General features: G+C 52.7%; 1 protein-coding gene and 1 long non-coding RNA gene across 4 annotated transcripts; both read right to left on the bottom strand.

Annotated features, from left to right (window-relative positions):
- Nucleotides 1–248: 248 nt before the first annotated feature.
- Nucleotides 249–1,697, bottom strand: LOC139041786 (uncharacterized). Its single transcript, XR_011497704.1, has 2 exons — nucleotides 891–1,697; nucleotides 249–449 (listed from the first exon to the last, which is right to left on the bottom strand). It is a non-coding gene; the product is annotated as an uncharacterized lncRNA (long non-coding RNA).
- A 1,167-nt stretch (nucleotides 1,698–2,864) lies between these two features.
- TNFAIP3 (TNF alpha induced protein 3) lies at nucleotides 2,865–17,279 on the bottom strand. 3 transcript variants are annotated; one of them, XM_044754638.2, is made up of 9 exons: nucleotides 17,076–17,279; nucleotides 14,037–14,345; nucleotides 10,599–10,789; nucleotides 9,821–9,968; nucleotides 9,502–9,672; nucleotides 8,529–8,709; nucleotides 6,500–7,419; nucleotides 5,761–5,957; nucleotides 2,865–4,865 (listed from the first exon to the last, which is right to left on the bottom strand). In XM_044754638.2, exons 2-9 carry the CDS (start codon nucleotides 14,329–14,331, stop codon nucleotides 4,584–4,586), a joined length of 2,385 nt encoding a protein of 794 aa, XP_044610573.2. In that variant the 5' UTR covers nucleotides 14,332–14,345; nucleotides 17,076–17,279; the 3' UTR covers nucleotides 2,865–4,583. The 3 variants fall into 3 exon arrangements, with proteins under 3 accessions (XP_044610573.2, XP_014720097.2, XP_014720096.2); XM_014864611.3 differs by having other exon boundaries at nucleotides 5,776–5,957; nucleotides 17,076–17,206; XM_014864610.3 differs by lacking the exon at nucleotides 17,076–17,279 and adding an exon at nucleotides 16,727–16,839.
- Between the last annotated feature and the right edge of the window lie 374 nt (nucleotides 17,280–17,653).

Genomic DNA, 17,653 nt, shown 5'->3' with positions numbered 1-17,653 from the left:
TTTATATATACACATAATACAGTGGCAGAGACGAGCACGGGCACTTGAGTGGCTTCCAGTTGTGAAGAGCATCGCACAGCGTGTTGGAAACTGGACTTCAAAAGCTTTTGATCTCATATCATCTTTAAAAACACTTTTGAGCATGCACTCACAATATATATTATTTTAAATCAACTAAAATATACTATTTTATAAAACAATAATCACAAAATATAGGAATTTTAAAACTGCGATAATGATGAATTAAGTAATATTTTAAAATAATTATTTTTATTAATGGTGAAAGCATCTTTTGCTCTCAATAAGGAACAATAAAATTAATAAATATGCTTCATTATATTTAAAAAAATCATCATCTGTCACTTTGTGATAAAGCCATTCCATGTCTGATTCTAAGTTTGCTGTATCATGATCCTTGATGTTAGTGACGTCAGAGCTGGAAAAGACACCTGCAAGAGACAGAAAAGAAGAGAAGATGGACAGAAAGAAAAAGTCACGGTGCCTCCTCAGTCACAATGAATTACGTTTTGTTCTCAGCTATCAACTCTGCAAAGGTTTTTGTTGAAACTCAGCTAGCAACTCCCAATCTTCTTTGATGTCAGTTAGTTGGCAAGGTGTGAAGATATGTTGATATTTCCAACAAACGGGTTCAAAATCTCCTGAAATTCTTCGTTTGGATAATTTGTAAACAGACTGGGGAATTTGGCTTCAAGAGTGCAGATGAGAGTTTGTAGATTGCACAGCTACATCGGCTTCGGCAGCAACATCGTCTAACAGGGGTAAGCCAGATGCCACACTGCCCCCTCTGAGCCCAGCAACTCAGTCACTTCAGGACCGCCGGTGACGGTGACCCCTGGTCCCAAAGGGAGAACTCCACCCGAGATTCGTACATCAAGCACCGGCACGAGGAGCTCAGAGGTTGCCCATTCTTCTCCTGCGTCTCCTGGTTGTTGCTCCGAGCTCTGGGAGCAGCTGAAAGCCATTGGGAGTTTAACTAGAGGAGAGCGTCAACAGGCACGGGAAACAGGGCACAGCAGAGGGGGACTGAGGGGGACGGACAGGAGGAGCCTGGGGCCCGGCTCAGCACAGGCACAGGGAAGGCGTGCATTTGAGAGGCATTTTGGAAGTTCGGATGTAGGAGGAGAGAAGTCCAGAGGTGGTAGGAGGACGATAACGCCCCCCCCCCCCCGCCCCCCCAGGCGTGGGAGGAAGAGGGCAGGGATGAGGTCTGACGAGGTCCTTTTGGATGAGGTGGGGTCACACCCCTGTGGGGTGAAGGCAACATCCTGCAGCCCCGGGAGTGAAGGGCAGGCCGAGGCACAGCCGGTTCCCACCAAGTCTCACGGTTCCGCCCTCTTTTGCCTGCATTCTTTGCCTTTTTGGAAAGTCATCAATTTCTCTGAGACTCTGAAGAAAGCGACCGATTGGGCCCTCTTCAGAAAAATAACATACACCCCTCAATGTAAAATCGTGTGCAGGCTTCACAGGGCCCCGTCCTCCAGACGGGAGCCCTGCTCTCCTGGGCCCTGGCTGTCCTCCCACCGGCGGCATCTCCCTGTCTCTGTGCCTGTCTTCTGAGTCAGAGGTAACTTGCTAATTATAAGTCACTTCCTATTTTAGAAATGCTGATGACTTATGGTCAAATGCTTCTGTTCATCATGCTGATGCAAGCACTGTATTTTTAATGGGGGGTGAGAGAGGGCAGGCAGAAGGGAGGAGAGAGAGGGGGTCCCTTTGAGGGTTTGTGGGTGAGCTCCTAGGGGAGGGAGGCAGTGGGCACACACCTGCAGACGAGTCTTGCCTAAGTGAACCAGAATCTAACGAGAAGCAGGAAAAAACAAGCTAAGTGACACCACAAGAAAGCAATCAGCAAACCCAGAATGTGGGCTCTTCTACAGAACAAATGGCCTAGTCGCCCCAGCAAATTAATAGCATGGAAAGTTAAAAGGGAATGTCACAGAACAAAAGCCTTAGGAAACGTTAGCAACCAAAAGCCCCAGGGCTCTGTTCTCTTGTGAGAACTTAGAATACACACTCGGATCGGACGGCATTAATAATTTAGCTAGGTGTAATAGTGGTGGTGATGTGAAAAGGACATATTCGCATCAGCTGGGGATGTGCGCCTGCAGTTTCTGCGGGGGGAAGGACAACATCTCTGGGATTTGTTTTGAAACAATCCAGAAAAAGCCAGAGGGGTGATAGATGAAACAAATTCAGAAAGTGTTGATAACTGTTGAAACTGGATGGTGGATGGGGGCGTGTCATCATACTCTTTTCCACTTTGTTCTATGTTGAAATTTCCCACGGTAAGTTAACGAGATTATAAATAATCGTTTAGAAGTGTGGTTCTGAACTCTGGCTGATGACCAGTCTCCCGGGGAACTTGAAAGAAAGATTCCGTGAGCCACACCGTCCTGCTGGACCAACCCTGGGGGCACGTTTCTCTCAGGGGAGAATACGTCATTTTATAATTTCCCAGGACACTGGCGCTGCCAGGTCTGACCTGGGAATCCTCCCACCCTCCCCTCTCCCCCTCTCTCCTGCCTCTCTCTGCTTCTCCCTTGCTTCTCCTTTGGGCACTTTATCAGGGCTGAGGGCAGGAGCCTTGGGGGCACAGGGACCAGCCACTCATGGATCCCACACTGGCAGGCCGATCCCTCCCTCCCATCTCGGCCTCGGCGTCCCCGCTGTTGACCAGGCGCTGGCCCTCACACAGTTCTTTCCACAGAGTCCTCTGACCACCCCCGGGATAGGAATGCATCCCCTGCCCAGGGACACCTTGAAATAAAGCTGTTGGGGAGGCGAGGTCTTAACATGAAAGCCTGTCTTTTTCTTTCATCATTTGTAAATAGAACACATCAAAATTTGTTCTTAAATAATTTATTTTTTAACGTTAGCTTTTGTGAGAAGTTATACTTATTTAGGAAAACTTGGAGAAACCAAGAAACAGAGTACATAGCAGTTTATTAAGGACAACTAAATGTGCAAATTTCAAATGTTTTCTATAATAAGTATAAATAATTCCAGTTTTTCACATTAAGAATGAAAATATCAATACACACAAAATATTAAAATATCATATTTAAAAGAACTAGAGAAAATGCTAGAGTTTATTTGGGATCTTCCAAAAGAAATTACAAAGAATGTGAGGGAGATGGACTCCAGGAGGAAGCATGTCAGGCAGGCAGGAAGGCTGCGAGTGGCAGATGGCACACATTCAGGTCCCTGTCCAGACCCGATGGGGGTGGCCTTCGCCTCTGGGGACAATGTGTTTCCCTCCTTTTTGTTCCAGAACAAGGACGACAGGAACACAAAGCACACTGACAATCTGCAGGCCAAGGGCAGAGAGGGCTCCTCTTACTTGTGGTGATGGGGTTTTGTGGTCCCAGTGCGGGGATGTCACTGGACTGGAGTCTCTTCCCAGCACCCCAGACCTCACCGAGGGCCAAGTCTGCCCCTGGGACCTGCTCCTTCCTGGTCTTCTCTCTACGGAGGTAGATACTCAGAGGCATCCACATTCTGTGAGAACACTTTCCCAGAGGGCAGCTGGGAAGCGCTCTGCCGAAGCCTCAGTCAGAGGAAGCAGGAGATTTTCTGGGTGTAGGTGACAATCCGTCCTCCCCCAGGGAAGGCCCCAAAAGGCATCGAGGGGGCCAACGCCTGCTGCAGTCGGAACACGACCTGGGCGAGGGTGTTACCTCCGGAAGACACCAGAGAGCCTTCCCCAGGGAAGAAGGAACAGCTTCATTTAAATAACTTTGATATTTGCAATAAAATAAATAAAGTGAGTTATAAACACACAACAAAACAGTCATCTGAGTTCGTGAAAACTTGATGAGCCGTGCCCCCACAACAACCAGAAAACACGTTATTATTATTCATTCTCCTGTTTCAACTCCTAGGGCAGCATTTACCATCATAAGAAAAACTGCCGCATCTGCCACACAAGGGGACACCAGGATGTGCACACCTCAGTCCAAGCCACCCTCTTCAGAAGAGAAGACAGCGACGGCCACGAGTGGCAGGCTCCCCACTGGAACAGTCTGACTTCTAAAAGGTGCATTTTGTCAAAAGCAGCTGGTTCGTTTTTCAGTGTGAACGAACTCTGTCTCAGCAGCCTCAGACTCACAGCCCCCGGATGGTTCTGCTCTGGCCATGTCTGTCGGGGGCACAGGGACGAGGCAGGGAGGAAAAAGCCATTAACTGCTGACACTCTGCACGTGTCCATTTTCCCTGAGCTTCTGAGCTCCCTCGGAGGCTCCGGGCCAGGAATGCAGCCTCACGGCTCGGAGAACGTCCGACGGAGGGCAGGTGCCACAGCTCTGGCCTCCCAGCCCACCAGACCACGACGAGGCAGTCCTGGCGTGCATTTGAAGCCCACCGAGTCCCTGGCCTTCTGGCTGGCGGGAGGTGCCCGGGGCAGACCCCACGCCATCTGCCGCCAGTCATGGGCGCCGCTCCCAGGCCACCTGGGACCATTCCTGTCACAGCCGAGTGCTTATCTTTCCTCCCCGCTCAGAGACACGCGGGGCCCTGCTGCGGGGAGTGCTGTGCTGCGGCCATGGGGCCGGCCTGCCCACCGGTCAGCCGTACATCTGCTTGAACTGAAAGCACTCGTTGCAGTAGCCGCTGCACTTGGCGTTGCCGAAGTGGTCGCAGGCGGGTGCACGGCAGCGCTGCTTGGGGGGCTCCTCGGGCGCTGGCTCACTGCGCCGGGCAGCTGGCACAAGCTGGCTGAGGTGTTGGCACTCCATGCAGAGTTCCTCGCTGCGGCAGGCCAGGATGTTCTTGCAGGAGGTGCGGGCGCACTCAGGCCTGGCCGCGCTCTGGGCGGCCCGGGGCACGTCCCTGCGCTGGCTCGACCTCTGGTGGAAAGAGCAGAGGGCACCGTCACCATGAGTCTCGGGTACGACATGACCTCACACAATGGCAGGGACCCCACAGAGAGTTCGGACGACCAGGGGACCCAGAGCCCCTGGTGCGGTCTGTGAACAGCTGCTCCCCAAGGACGCCGCCTCCCCATCCCAGAGGCAGACCCAGCCCCAGGGAGGCCGAGGAACCACCGGTCCCCTGAGGGCCATGCGCAGCCCGCCCCTTCCATGTGGGTCAGTAGGAAGCTGTCCTGTTCAACAGACCCCATTTTCTGTGGACAACAGGGCGGGAGGCACCTATTAACCAAGGTGTGCCTTCTGTGTACACCACTCAGCGGAGGGGCTCGGACACTCTGGCTCCCCTGTCTCCTCGTGATAAGCACACGAGTAGTTCTGTGCTTCTCCTACCAATCCAACAATCTCTGATCGCCATCTGGCTTTCTGGAGGCATTGAGTGGTTTTATTGAATGGCTGATTTTATTTTATTTTTATACTTTTTATTATTTTTTTGGTAAGGAAGATTGGCCCTGAGCTAACATCTGTGTCCATCTTCCTCTATTTTGTATGTGGGATGCTGCCAAAGTGTAGCTTGATGATTGGTGCTAGGTCCATGCCTGGGATCTGAATCCACGAACCCCAGGCCACCAAAGCAGAGTGCATGAACTTAACCACTACACCATCCGGCTGGCCCCTATGGCAGATTTTACTCACTTTTTAAAATGGATTCTAAACCATACTTAGGGCACAAAACTAACAGCAGGTGCTGCCCTTCCAACCCGGGGCCACAGCGACTCCTCCCGTTCCTCCCGGGGCTCGGCAGGGAGTGAAGTCTGCGCGTCACCATGGGAAGGAACCGCTCCAGCGAGGGCACCGGGCGGGGGGCAAGTACCTCAAAGTGTCTCACCAGCTGCTCTTCCGTCCTCTTGGCTTCATGAAACCTCTGGCTCTGGGCCTCAATGAAACACTTCTGACAGTATCCTTCAAACACGGTGCTCCCCAGGGCGCCACACTCCCTCCCCAGGCAGGGGACGGCATTCTGGAACCTGGAGGCTGTGGGGCCGGCTTTCCCCGAGGCAGCGACGAAACCTAGAAGAGAGTTGAGGCTGATCAGAACCACAGGTGGGTCCCTAGGCGGACAGACGCTGACACTGGGGCCGTGGACAGGTCCAAACAGAGATTACACAGCTGCACTGCTCATCCCAGGACCGGAACAGGGGCCAAGCGTTCCCTCCTGCTCTAGGACCAGAGGTTTCTAAAACCCCCGTGTTTTCTCGCAAGGTCAGCACAGACAGCCCTCTCTCCAACTACTGCTGCTCAGATTTGGAGTTTCTCTTATATATCAGAGTTCAAAAAAGTCTAGTCTGAGCTGTACCCTAAAAAGGCAACACCGGACAACCTTATGCAAACAGGTCTGTGAACTCCACCCACAGGCTCTCTAGCGTCCGGAACGTGGCATTCTCTGCCTTTTGCTTCTGTGTGTGGCTGGCAGAGCCACTGTGACTGTCCCTCTGTGCAGGCCACATCCTACCCCACCACCTAGAGGGGCTCTGTGTTGGAGGTTAGGGAACACATGCCTCCCAGGCAGGGGTCTGAGACGGGGGTAGGAAGCCAATCACTGGTTCACTCACGTTTGTTTTCTCTGTACTCGATAAAGCACAGGGTGCAAAAGCCCTTGTTTTCTGGAGTCCCAAAGTACATGCAGCCAGCTTTTCTGCACTTGCTTGTGGCCGTCCTGTCCCCAGGGGTCCGAGCGGCCTGAGATAGGCAGCCGGCGGGGGCCTCGTTCCCCAGCCTGCGGCAAGAATGTGGGGAGAGACTCTGGACAAGCTGCGAGGGGTCTGACTTGGAGCGCTGATGGCAGGAAGAGGGGGCTCCAGAGGCGAGGTCGGAGGGCGGCTCTGCTGTAGTCCTTTTGAAGCAAGCACTGCAGATGCCGTTGAAGGTCCTGGTGACGTCCTGGAGGCAGGCGCGGCACTGCCCAGGGTCCAGGCGCCTGGCGCTCTCGGTGGCGGGGCCCGCGCCGAGCTGCCGGGCGTTGTGGCAGCGCTCACAGAAGCCGTTGTGCTGCACGTTCAGCGTGAAGGGGCAGCCGGGGCTCCGGCACTTCATGGCCGTGGTCTCGCTGAACAGGAACAGGCTGGGGGCCGTAGGTGGGGCCGAGCGGGGGCCCCCAGCCGGCTCCTCGGGGCTCCAGGCCGGGGGCTCGCAGGCCTCACCGCGGGAGGCCCCCAGAGCCACGCCGGGCAGCGCCTCAGGGCCCGGCCGGGAGCTCAGCTTCAGGGGCTTGTTCGGGCCCCTGCGCCTCCGCTCTGAGCACTCGTGGCACAGGGGCTGTGTGTTCACCGACATGAAGAATGGGCAGTTGGGCGTCTCGCACTTGTCGTCCATGAGGGAAAGGTGCGGAAGCGAAGGCTGCAGAGCGCTCTGGGCGGGCGCCTCTCTCCGCACGTGCTCGCTGCTCTCCTGCCACTTCTTGTACTCGTGCTGGACCAGCTCAAAGTAGTCGTCCACCAGGTTGATTTCTGCGGGCAAGTTCGCTTCATCCAACCTGAGGACCACGAGGGAGAACGTGAGGTGACACAGACACTGACTCAGACACACACAATGACTCTCATCCTCAGCTCACAGTGCGGACTCTCAGAATCTGGATACAGAGACGGCTTGATGACGGCTCCCTGAGACGCAGGCCCACAGGAAAGCGGCGGCCCAGGGCCGCTGAGACATCATTATCCTGAGAATCACCACCATATTTAATCCGTCTGGGTCCACCCAAGTCACAGATAATTCCAAAGAAAGGGCCACTCTGGGGCTGCCTCCACTCTGAATTCCTGTCTCCTCTTTCAAAAAGCCACTCACTTTCTAACATCTCAGAGATCAAACTCTTAGTAAAACACGACTCAGTGAACTCATTTGGGGCTTGTCTGCTTTATGGTACAAACTACCCTGGAACTCTGTGTTCTGCATTTTGCTGTCATTCCTCTTAAACCTGTGCCTGATCTCTGTTAGAGCTGACAGCGACCGAGAGGCGGACACTCCTGGAGGTGTTGCTGACTTCAGACACCCCGTAATTTGTGAATCTCCACTCTGAGAAACCAATTCCCTGACGCCTTTGTGGTCACCTCTCATGCCTTTCAAGTTCTAAGAAACAGGTGTCTCTATCATAAAGCTGGCGTTTAAAGTCTGGACACCTGCACACCAGGTACTCTGGGTCTCTCCCCCACTTTCCATGTGGCAAAATCATACAGCTGCCACATACACACATTCTGCAACCCAGTCTGTGTCTGATGTGTCTGTCCGTCTGTCCTCGCCAAGAAGCCAAGAGAGAAAGGCTTTTGTTTCCAAGAATTTTCACTTGCTGATCTAAGACCAGGGCAATTAAAAAAAAAAAACTACTATCTCTGATGTAAACACACTCTTAATTCTGAGTCTGAGCCTCCAGATGTGCAGGGAGATCATTCCGAACCAGCACTTGTTCCCATCTGACACCAAAGTCAGCAGGCCTGAGGTGAGCCTCCGCCCGCACACAAGCCTCTCCGTGTGTTTCCCATCGGGGGAAACCGGCTCCAGAGCTGCTCGCTGTCAAGGCCCCGGCGGGAGCAGCTCATGCGGCTGAAGCAGGAGCCGGACGCCGAGGACGGAGCGGGGGGAAACCCTTACTTGGCAGCGTTGATCAGGTGGGTGGTGCCATGGTCCCAGCCCTGCACCGGGATCTCCATCACTGTCAGATACTCTTTCAGCAGCTTGTCCTTCATCTCGTTCTCAGGATCCGTCAAGAAGTGAACTTTTAAGTCTTCAAATCTTCCTCGCTCTCTGTTAACAAGGGGAACGGCTCGGATTTCTGAGGGAAAAATAACACAAGCGAAATATGATTCTACTGAACGAAACTGTGTGTGAGGCCACAGAGGGGTAATGGTGAAATTCTGCAGGCACAGAAAGGGTGCAAGCATGGGGTGGAAAAGCACGCTCTGGCTACACGCCCAGCCGTGGAAGGAGAGTGCACTGACTCTAGCAGACAATGCAGTTTCCAGGAAGCTCACAGAGTATTCAGCTGCCTGGAGGGGGCGGATCTCATTGGTTAAATCTCCACACTTCAGGATCAGATGGACCTGAGTTCGAATCCTGACTTTGCCACTATCAAGCTCTGTGACATCAGCAAGTTGTTTAACTTCTCTGAGCTGCAAGTGCTTCCCCTGTGACCTGAGGCTACCAAGGCTTACAGCCCATTGGGATGCTGTGAGGACGCCATGAAACAAAATAACGCACTTGATGGACTCAACTGCACAGTTAGCTGTCCCCACAGCAGCTAAGCTGCATTCCTCGGTGCCAGGCTGCGCTCTGTGTGCCAAGTGTCGTGTGTTACAGAAACGTCATGGTGATGCTACAGGCGCACCTCTACCTGTAACTATGTGCTGAGGGGCTGCCCACGCCCTACACGGAAAGGCAGGGGCTTCAATCACTGCTGTGGCATTAATGCCGCTAACCATGCACATGGCAGAACCCTGAGTTTCAACAACGGAGGCTCAGGGAGCCCATTTCAACCAGGAGCAAGAGTGAAGCCTGACGCTCCCAGGGAGCAGGGTGCACGCTGTCTGCCAGCAGTCACAAAGGGAATCGAGTGTCAGTTTCTCACCTGGCCCGCTGTCCTTGAGGGTCACCAGGGGCACGAAGTGGTGGCTGTCGTAGCCAAGGACGACGGGGTATCGGCAGCACTCCTGGGCCGGCCAGTGGAGAGGCAAGTAAATCCCGCCCACTTTCAAGGGAGCGAAATTGGAGCCCGAGTCCAAACTTCTCAGCATTTTGTCTGTTTAAGGAAAGAGAAAGAACAAATAAGGCCCTCAGGTGACTCCCATCAAATTCGACTTGGCCTGTAACTGTGGTGCTCTGGGTTCTTCCCAGGAGTTAGGACATCAAAGCGGGAACGCACTTAAATACACGGGGTGGTCTCTCACCTGAGATGACAATGATGGGCCTTCTGAGGATGTTGCAAAGGACAAATATGTGTATTTCCTCCAGGGAACTGTACTGCAGGCCACCTCGGGCCCCCGGGGTGTCCGCGGACGCCATTCGGACGAGGGTGTCCCACTCCTCGGTCCAGTTCTGAGGGGAGATGGAAAAAGATGACTGAAGGGATTCTGCGTCAAAAATCATTCTGACTCCACCTGTAATTATTCATTTATTTAACTCAGCTTACTCTTCCCCTTTCTGGAAATCATCATTCAAATGATCACCCTTTTTTCCTCATTTTGGTTTTTTTCCTTTACTTTTTCCACTACAAGGCAGACTGAGAAATGGGGGAGGATGGGGACAGCACCTGCCTTCAGAAAAATCCCTGATGAGGCATAACACTGGAGCCCCTTGTCCAAATGAGCACAAAATTCCCAGCTTGTGACCGAGACCGGGGAGGCTGGCGCCTGAGCATGAGTGGCAGGCTCAGGAAACAAGCAGAGGATGATCGGACCAAAGAACCAAGGAGGCGCAGGGAGGGCCAGGATCAGAGGGACCCGGCCATGTGCATGGCCACAGCCAGGAGCTGCACCCGCCCGCCCGGCTGACAGGAGCCTCGGGCTCCTGCGACAGGAGGTTTTGGTGTCCTTTGTGGACCGTGCTGGGCTCGGCCGAGCGCACGTGACCTGGCCCATTACGTGCTCCTGACAGTAGGGCCGGCCTGAGGGTCCCGTGTCCCCATGGAGCCCAGTCGACAGATGCCAAACAGGAAAGAACACGTACCCGGGTATCGTAGCAAAGCCCCGTTTCCACGAACTCCTGAGACTTCAGGGACTCCAGCTGCCAGCGGAATTTGAAGTTGCGTGTGTCGGTTTCCTTGAGGGTGCTGAACAGCGCCTTCCTCAGCACCAGGTCCGTATCCGGGATGCCCCACATGTACTGGGAGGCGGCGTGCATGAGGCAGTTCCCGTCACCTGCGGACAGAGCAAGGACGTCAGGCAGCCGCAACAAGGGCCTAGGGGCGGGTCAGAACCAACCCGGCCCTGCTGTGCTCGTGGCTGAGTGGGGCGGGTGGGCGATGCAGGTGGCGCATTTCTCAGTCAGGGGCCAAATGACAACAGCTCACAAGCTGATGTCAGCTTTAAGGAAGAAAAGCATCCTTTTCCTCTCATTTTCAGTGACTGAGAGCAACAGAGCCGGAGACCAGGGCCTGATCCTGTGGGACGCGGCTCCAGCCTGGCTTTGCCCTGACTGCGTGAGTGGCCTTGGGGGCCATTCCTAAACCTCTCTGAGGATTCTGTCCCTGTGTGACATGAGGCCTTCGGGTTACCATCTCTCAAGGCTGTCCCTTTCCATTGCTCTTCCATGTCCTGGCCACAACTCTGCACTGACTCTCTAACTCTAGGAGACCACAGCGGGCACCCATTGCAAGCCAGGAGGCTGGCCTGCCCGTTTGCTGGACAGGGATGGTCTGGCTGTGACTTCGTGATAAACGGCTGGACCGTCCCCTGCTGCCGTTGGGGCCTTGGAATGTCCTCTCCTGGTTGTGAAGTGACAGTGAGAGCTGCAAACTAATTACCTGCTGCCTACCTGCCACGGCCCCCAGAAACGCCTCACGTGAACCTGCTGGCTAACAGCTGCATAGCCCTTTCTAAAAGTTAAGGAGAGCCTGGGTGTCTACACTGGCACAAATCCAGTGTCTAGGGCTAGCACTTTAAGAATTTTGAGCATTCTGAGAAAGAGATCTAATTTTATTCTATTAATTTGTTACTTTCACAGGTTAAGATCCACATTCAAGAGATGGCATTTTTTACAACCTCCAAACAATAAAAATTTGGGGGGAATTTTAATTAAAAAAGTTAAATCAATCTCCTTTGGCAGGTGCACAGCTGGTTTTATAAAGAAAGGTTCACCTGTTTTCTTACACTGCTCTGTAAGTAGGGCAATAAAAGCTATGTGAAATGTTATCAAGTTTTCGTTATAGTCAAACCGTAAGAAAAACCAAAACAACAAAGAAAACCCCTCAAATGTATATCCACAGACAGTATGCCTTCAATTTACACACTTAGAAACACTGGCTAAATAAGTATCCAAACGAACAAACAGTGAAGATGGCTCAAGCCGTGTGGCAATGACCGTGTTCTGCTGAAATTTCCCCTTTGCAAAATCTAGAGCACAGATAAGGCCTTCCTTCTTCTTCTTCTGCTTACTTTCAGTTCTTGATTGAGATGCACCAGAACAAAATTCCCTAAGTAACATCTGGAATTCCCCAGCGCTAAGTTATTTGACTAGCAATTGAGCAACAGCTATTGTACTTTTTGTTCTGGTGTGTAGACATTTAAACTGCCAAGTGCACCCTGGACTTTCCAAGTGGGTGTGGTCAGGGCGGTCTGGAATAAGCCACTCATTATACAAGTGAAATTGCTGCAGCCAATAGACGCTGGAATTTTTCGCATGAAGTTTCAATTCTGTGCCACCTACTCCCTTCCTCATTCACCGCAGTCTCATATCCTCAAATGCAAACTTGTGAATCACCCCCTCCCCAAACAGACCACTGACTCTGTTGAACCCTCCTGTGGGGGAGGGCTTAAAAAAAGAAACAGGTGCTAATAAAAATCAGAGAGGAAAAGCCATTTGCTTTCTCCCCTCCCCTAAACAGCTTTTCTTCCTTTTCCAGAATTTTAAGGAATTTTCTTGAAAGTGGAGAAATAAAAGCATTCTGAGCCTAAAATCCCTACTTCCCAGAAAATGTTATCAAAAGGCACTGGCTTTTGTAGTTTTATCTGTAAGGTGAATCTTTGTTGATTTAAATGACTTATCTTTGCAAAACAAGTGTTTACTACTTATGTCCATTTCTTCTCTTAAGGAAATAGAGCAAAGTGAACTTAAAATGTCAACTAATTCTGTTCATGATAAGAAGGTTTTCCTCGTTCTACCACATTTCTATTTGGCAGAATCTGTTTCCAAGTCTCCCAAAGTCGACCCCATCTCTTTTTGTAAGAAAACGAGAGAGAGTTAAAATCACAAACTGTCAAGAATATAAACCTCTTGATGATGACTTAACCTAATTACCTACTTCTGTGCATCAACTGATTTAATGCCAAGAACTGTGTAAACACTAGCCACCCAGTTTTCTCTCTACTGATGTTTCTAAGAATCTACGCTCTGAAAATACAGGCAAGATGTTGGGGTGATACACGAGACTCCTCAAAGCAAAGCGAAAAACATATCCCAGTCACTCCAAGTCACGAGAGTCAGACGTGGCCAAAGTTAACACGCATCTCAGTTAACATTCTCATCAAGTCATCGTCTGCGCGTGGACGTGTCATTTCGGTCAGGAAGGTTTAGGACCGCCGTTGGCAGAGGACCTGAGCTTCCTGCTCTTTCCCAGACAAGGAGCACTCAGTTGAAGGCGGACAGTCTAGCTGCTCCTGGTAATAGCTACGTTACAATGTAGCATTCTGTAGCTGCGAGAAACAGCATGCTTGGATGCTTCTATGATGTACACATTCTCCCTCAAAGGAAATAATTAAAAAACAAAACAGTACAGCTTACAGCAGGAAACAGAGACTAGTAATAAAGGGCCAAGAGGCAGACAGGCACAGACAGCAAGAAGTTCAGGGCTGGGAACCCCTAAAAACCTTGACATAGAAGGCTGACACCTGCACTAAAATCTGAAATACCTTCCCGTGTCATATCACGGGACCACAGACGACAGAACGCTGCTGCGACCCTCGCGCCCTCAACAGCCAAGCACTGGTTAACCCATAAAATGCCACCAATTCAGCAAGTGTAATGTCATTACCACAAGTGTTTCCTACTGACAGTGGGGACAACAGTAATACCAGTTTTCACACCAGGCTTTCCTTTTGAACCTAAAGCCTTTTAATATTTCCATTACCGGCCAGGAAAGGGTATTTCACAGATGATTAAACAGCTGCAAGAATTAGATACATAAGTCACCTAACGGGGGTGGGGGAAGCAAAGTGTTTAGAAACGCAATCCCCAAGCCTCAGTGTGCTCTGCTCTCTAACACACACAACTACAAAGCATCCTTAATAAAAATATTCAGGAAGCCAGCTTGCTTTTATCACATGCCCCATATAGTTTCCATGCTATGGTGTCTAGGGATCAGAGGAGACTGGAGCTGGGGCAATGCCATTAAAACTGAATGAGCAGGTGCCGCACGACAGGAGCCCCCCAGACATCAGCGAATCTCACCGTTCGTTTTCAGTGCCACAAGCTTCCTGACTTCTCGACACCAGTTGAGCTTCTTCTGGCTTTCCAGGGAGGCCTGGATGTTTCTGTCGATGAGAGCTCTGTGGATGATCTCCCGAAACTGGGGACAAAACTGGCAAGTTCTGAACATTTCCAGGGTGTATCGGTGCATGGACTTAAAATGATGAATGATTCCATTGGTAGGTTTGAAAAGGTCTTCTGGAGTCCGCTCTCTTATCTTCACAGCTTTCCGCATGTTGCTCAGATACAGAGCCTGAGGAAGGACATGCTCAGCCATTGTGATCACGGCACCTGGAGGGGGAAACCCATTCCGTCAGCCACTCTGACCCTGCTCCCTAGTACCTGGTGCAGGAAACCCCAGTGCTTGAGCTTGTCATTATACTAATCTGTAGGCAAAGATCTTAGTCACCTCTACTCCCAGGATACTAGCTGGCCCCAAAGATTAACTCACACTGGAGTGTTTTAAGTTACATCACTTTTAAAGATTAGTCTAAACAAGAGAAGGAAGGCGGAGAGCGGGTACTGAAGAGGAGGGGGATAACCCGCGTTTTCAGTAACGTTCATCAGGGAGCTGAGCCCGTCTGCCAGCAGCAGATGCTGCACCTCCTGGCTGACTCAGGCTCCCATCTCATGCTGACAGCCTGAGGGATTGCCACCGGACCTCAGGGGCGCTGAGTGCTGGTTACAGGCATGAGGGAGCAGGCAAGGCCGTGGCTCCTCCCCTAATACCCTTCCCAAGCAAACCTAGCTCTTCTGCAAAGTCTTGATTTCTCCCTTTTAAGCACCTACTCCCATGATATGACAGTAAACATTTTGTGAAAAATCCTGCAATTTTGTGCTGTCACCCAGGCTGCTGATCAGTTTCCTCTTTAGCCCCAAAGAGAAATATTTATAAAGCGTTGATTCATAAAATTTATTATAATGTTTATAAAGAGTTAAACTGAATGTTTTATGACCAATGAGAAAGCCTATTTCCAGCAAGATGCTTTGCAATTTTAAGAGCAAACCAACAGGAGTCTTTCAGAACCTCTCCACTGACCTTTACAACATCAGAATAAGAAACAGAATAATAACAGTAACAGAATAATAAGTTCTACACTTCCAAGAGCAGACACTGGAGCCCAATGATTTCAGCTCAGCTGCCAACCAGACTTCTCCTCCTCCTCCAGGTACCAACACTGAGATGCATTTCCCACCCTGTCTTCACCCTGGAATCTTCAAGCCTAACTGACTGGTGGAAGGAAATGGAAGTGTGGAAGCAGACAAGGAAAGAAGTTCCAGCCAGCAGCCACTCAGGAGAAGTGCAAGAGGAGGGGCCCAAAACCAGCATCTACAACCCATGCCAAGAGTGGAATGAAGTGAGCTGATGCAACGTGGGGTCTTTGCAGGGTGGAGCTGTGTGGAGAGCAGCTCTCATTCACCAGCCCTTTGTAGGGTGCCTTGCCGCACATCCTAATTTCCAAAATGAAGACAAAGGTGGTTTCAGAGCATGAAGACACTCCCTAGGAAGTTTCACAGTGATTATCAATCCCACTCCTCCATCATACCGTTTGCCAGGGCAGGATCCTAGTTGAGACAGACCTTAAACCTATGTAAGTGGGAGAAGAAATCTGGATTTTAGGGAATCCACTCCTGGTGGGTATAGGCTCTCTTAAAGCCATTGATGAGGTGGTTTAAATGCCTGTGGACCACTCAAAGGCGAGAGGGACAAGATGACCTGAGGCTGCTTCTGAGGAGTTTTCTGTTTTGGATCGGGATTCCTAATCTGCTTGCCAGGTGAGGCCTGGGAGAAGTCATTCTCTGGGTCAGATGTAATCTCTCCTGTGATGTCAGAATTCCCTGCAGGTGCAAGTAGGCAAAATTACAGCAGGACCACCGACACGATGAAGGAACAAAAACATCAGCACACCTCCCGTCTGTGGCATGGCAAGAGTTCTCTCACGATGTCATTCCATCACTCAGCAAGCTCTGCCCGACCAGCTACAGAAGGCTGAGGGCTGCTCTGGAGGCTGCCGCTAAAAATCAAAGACGACCTCATTCCCCGTCCTGAAATCTCTCGACCACCTTAGTCTGCAGCTAAGGCAACAGAAGCATAGGTCCTGCCCAGGTCCTGACCCGTCCAGAGGCGGAGCTTTGCCTAGAAGCCAGGTCTTCCACCACCTGCCCCCTCCTAGTCCCACAACAGCACACCTGCGGCTGCAGCGCCGGCCGCTCTCGGGTGGAAACAGATGGAGTAGGACAATCTGAAACCAGCTAAGTGCTGCCTCTTTCTGCTTTTCTGACTCTTCTATTATTCTCTTCTGACCCAAAGATCTTTCAGCAAAGATCTCAAATATTGAGAGCTGTAAACCTATATGCAAGCCACGCAAACGTCAATGTTCCACAGTCCAGTGTCATGTCACCCACAGGTGCAGCCCTGCACAGCTTGCAGAATCGCCTCCTTGCCCAAACTCCCAAGTCTTGGACTTCTGCACACTTAGGATTAAACAACAAATGTCCCTGACCTATGATTACAAGGTCCTTACAGGGAAAGACACAATGTTACCCTTACGCTTCTTTTCCATTTCTGTTACCTCACTGACACTATCAACAAATACCTTATCGAAGTTTTGGAAAGTATCCCTCCAAAAATTCAAAGATTGCACAAAGAATTGCAAAGATCAAAGCAGCACCTTAGACTACGAGAAGGGAGCAGTAAGCGGCTGCTCCATAATAGAGGCTGTGGTCCAGAGGACGCCGCAAACGCTGCCCGGAGACCCTGGAGCAGCCCGGCTTGCCAAGGAAAGCGTCAGCGGCTTGGAGACTGCACACAGAGCAGGTGTCCTTCTTCCCCCAACAGGCGCCTGCCCGGACCGGGGTGCAGGACGCGGACGGCGGGCCGGGAGCGGACGCGCCCCCCGCTCAGGACCGCGACCCCCAAGGCGGGTGCGCGCCGTCGGGAGGGGCCCGGGAGGGGGGCGGCAGCGAGGCCGAGCGCCCGCGCCGGCGCTGCAGGGCGGCTGTCCCGCGGCGGGCGCTTACCTGTGCGGCCGGGCCGGGGCCGGGGCCGGGCGGCGGGCTGGGGCGCGGGGCGGGCGGAGGCGGCGCCCTGCACGCTGGCGGCTCTCGGGGCGCCGGGCGGCAGACTGCCGCTTCTCCTTTTCCCTTTCTGTTTTACCGCCGCGCCGCGGGGATTTCCACCGGGACTTTCCAGGCACGTGACGCCGCCGGCCAGCTCCGCCCGGCCCACGGCCGCCAGGGGGCGCAGCGTGCGGAGGAGCAGCGCGCCGGGCCGAGCCGGGGGAGCCCGGGAGCCGCGAGCGCGCCGCCGGCCCCGCCTCCGCCCGGCCCCGCCCCTCCACCCCGGCCCCGCCTCCGCCCTGCCTGGCCCCGCCCCTCGTCCCGGCCCCGCCTCCGCCCTGCCTGGCCCCGCCCCTGCCCGGCCCCGCCTCCGCCCTGCCTGGCCCCGCCCCTCGGCCCGGCCCCGCCTCCGCCCTGCCTGGCCCCGCCCCCGGCCCCGCCTCCGCCCCGGCCCCGCCTCCGCCTCGGCTCTGTCCTCCAGGCCTGGCCCCGCCCCTCCGCCCCGCCCCCGCCGGGGTGTCCCAGTGAGTCACCCGGCA

Source organism: Equus asinus, chromosome 24 (assembly GCF_041296235.1).
Source record: "Equus asinus isolate D_3611 breed Donkey chromosome 24, EquAss-T2T_v2, whole genome shotgun sequence".
NCBI classification, from domain to species: domain Eukaryota; kingdom Metazoa; phylum Chordata; class Mammalia; order Perissodactyla; family Equidae; genus Equus; species Equus asinus.
Note: the sequence above shows the minus strand (reverse complement) of the source record. Positions and strands in the feature narration are given on the sequence as shown.

Coding starts and splice junctions, on each gene's coding strand:
- TNFAIP3 (XM_044754638.2), bottom strand. CDS start 14,331: ATGGCTGAGCATGTCCTTCCTCAGGCTCTGTATCTGAGCAACATGCGG. Junction 9,969..10,598: donor GGCTTTGCTACGATACCCGG/GTACGTGTTCTT, acceptor ATCTCCCCTCAG/AACTGGACCGAGGAGTGGGA. Junction 8,710..9,501: donor CCTCAAGGACAGCGGGCCAG/GTGAGAAACTGA, acceptor TTTTTCCCTCAG/AAATCCGAGCCGTTCCCCTT.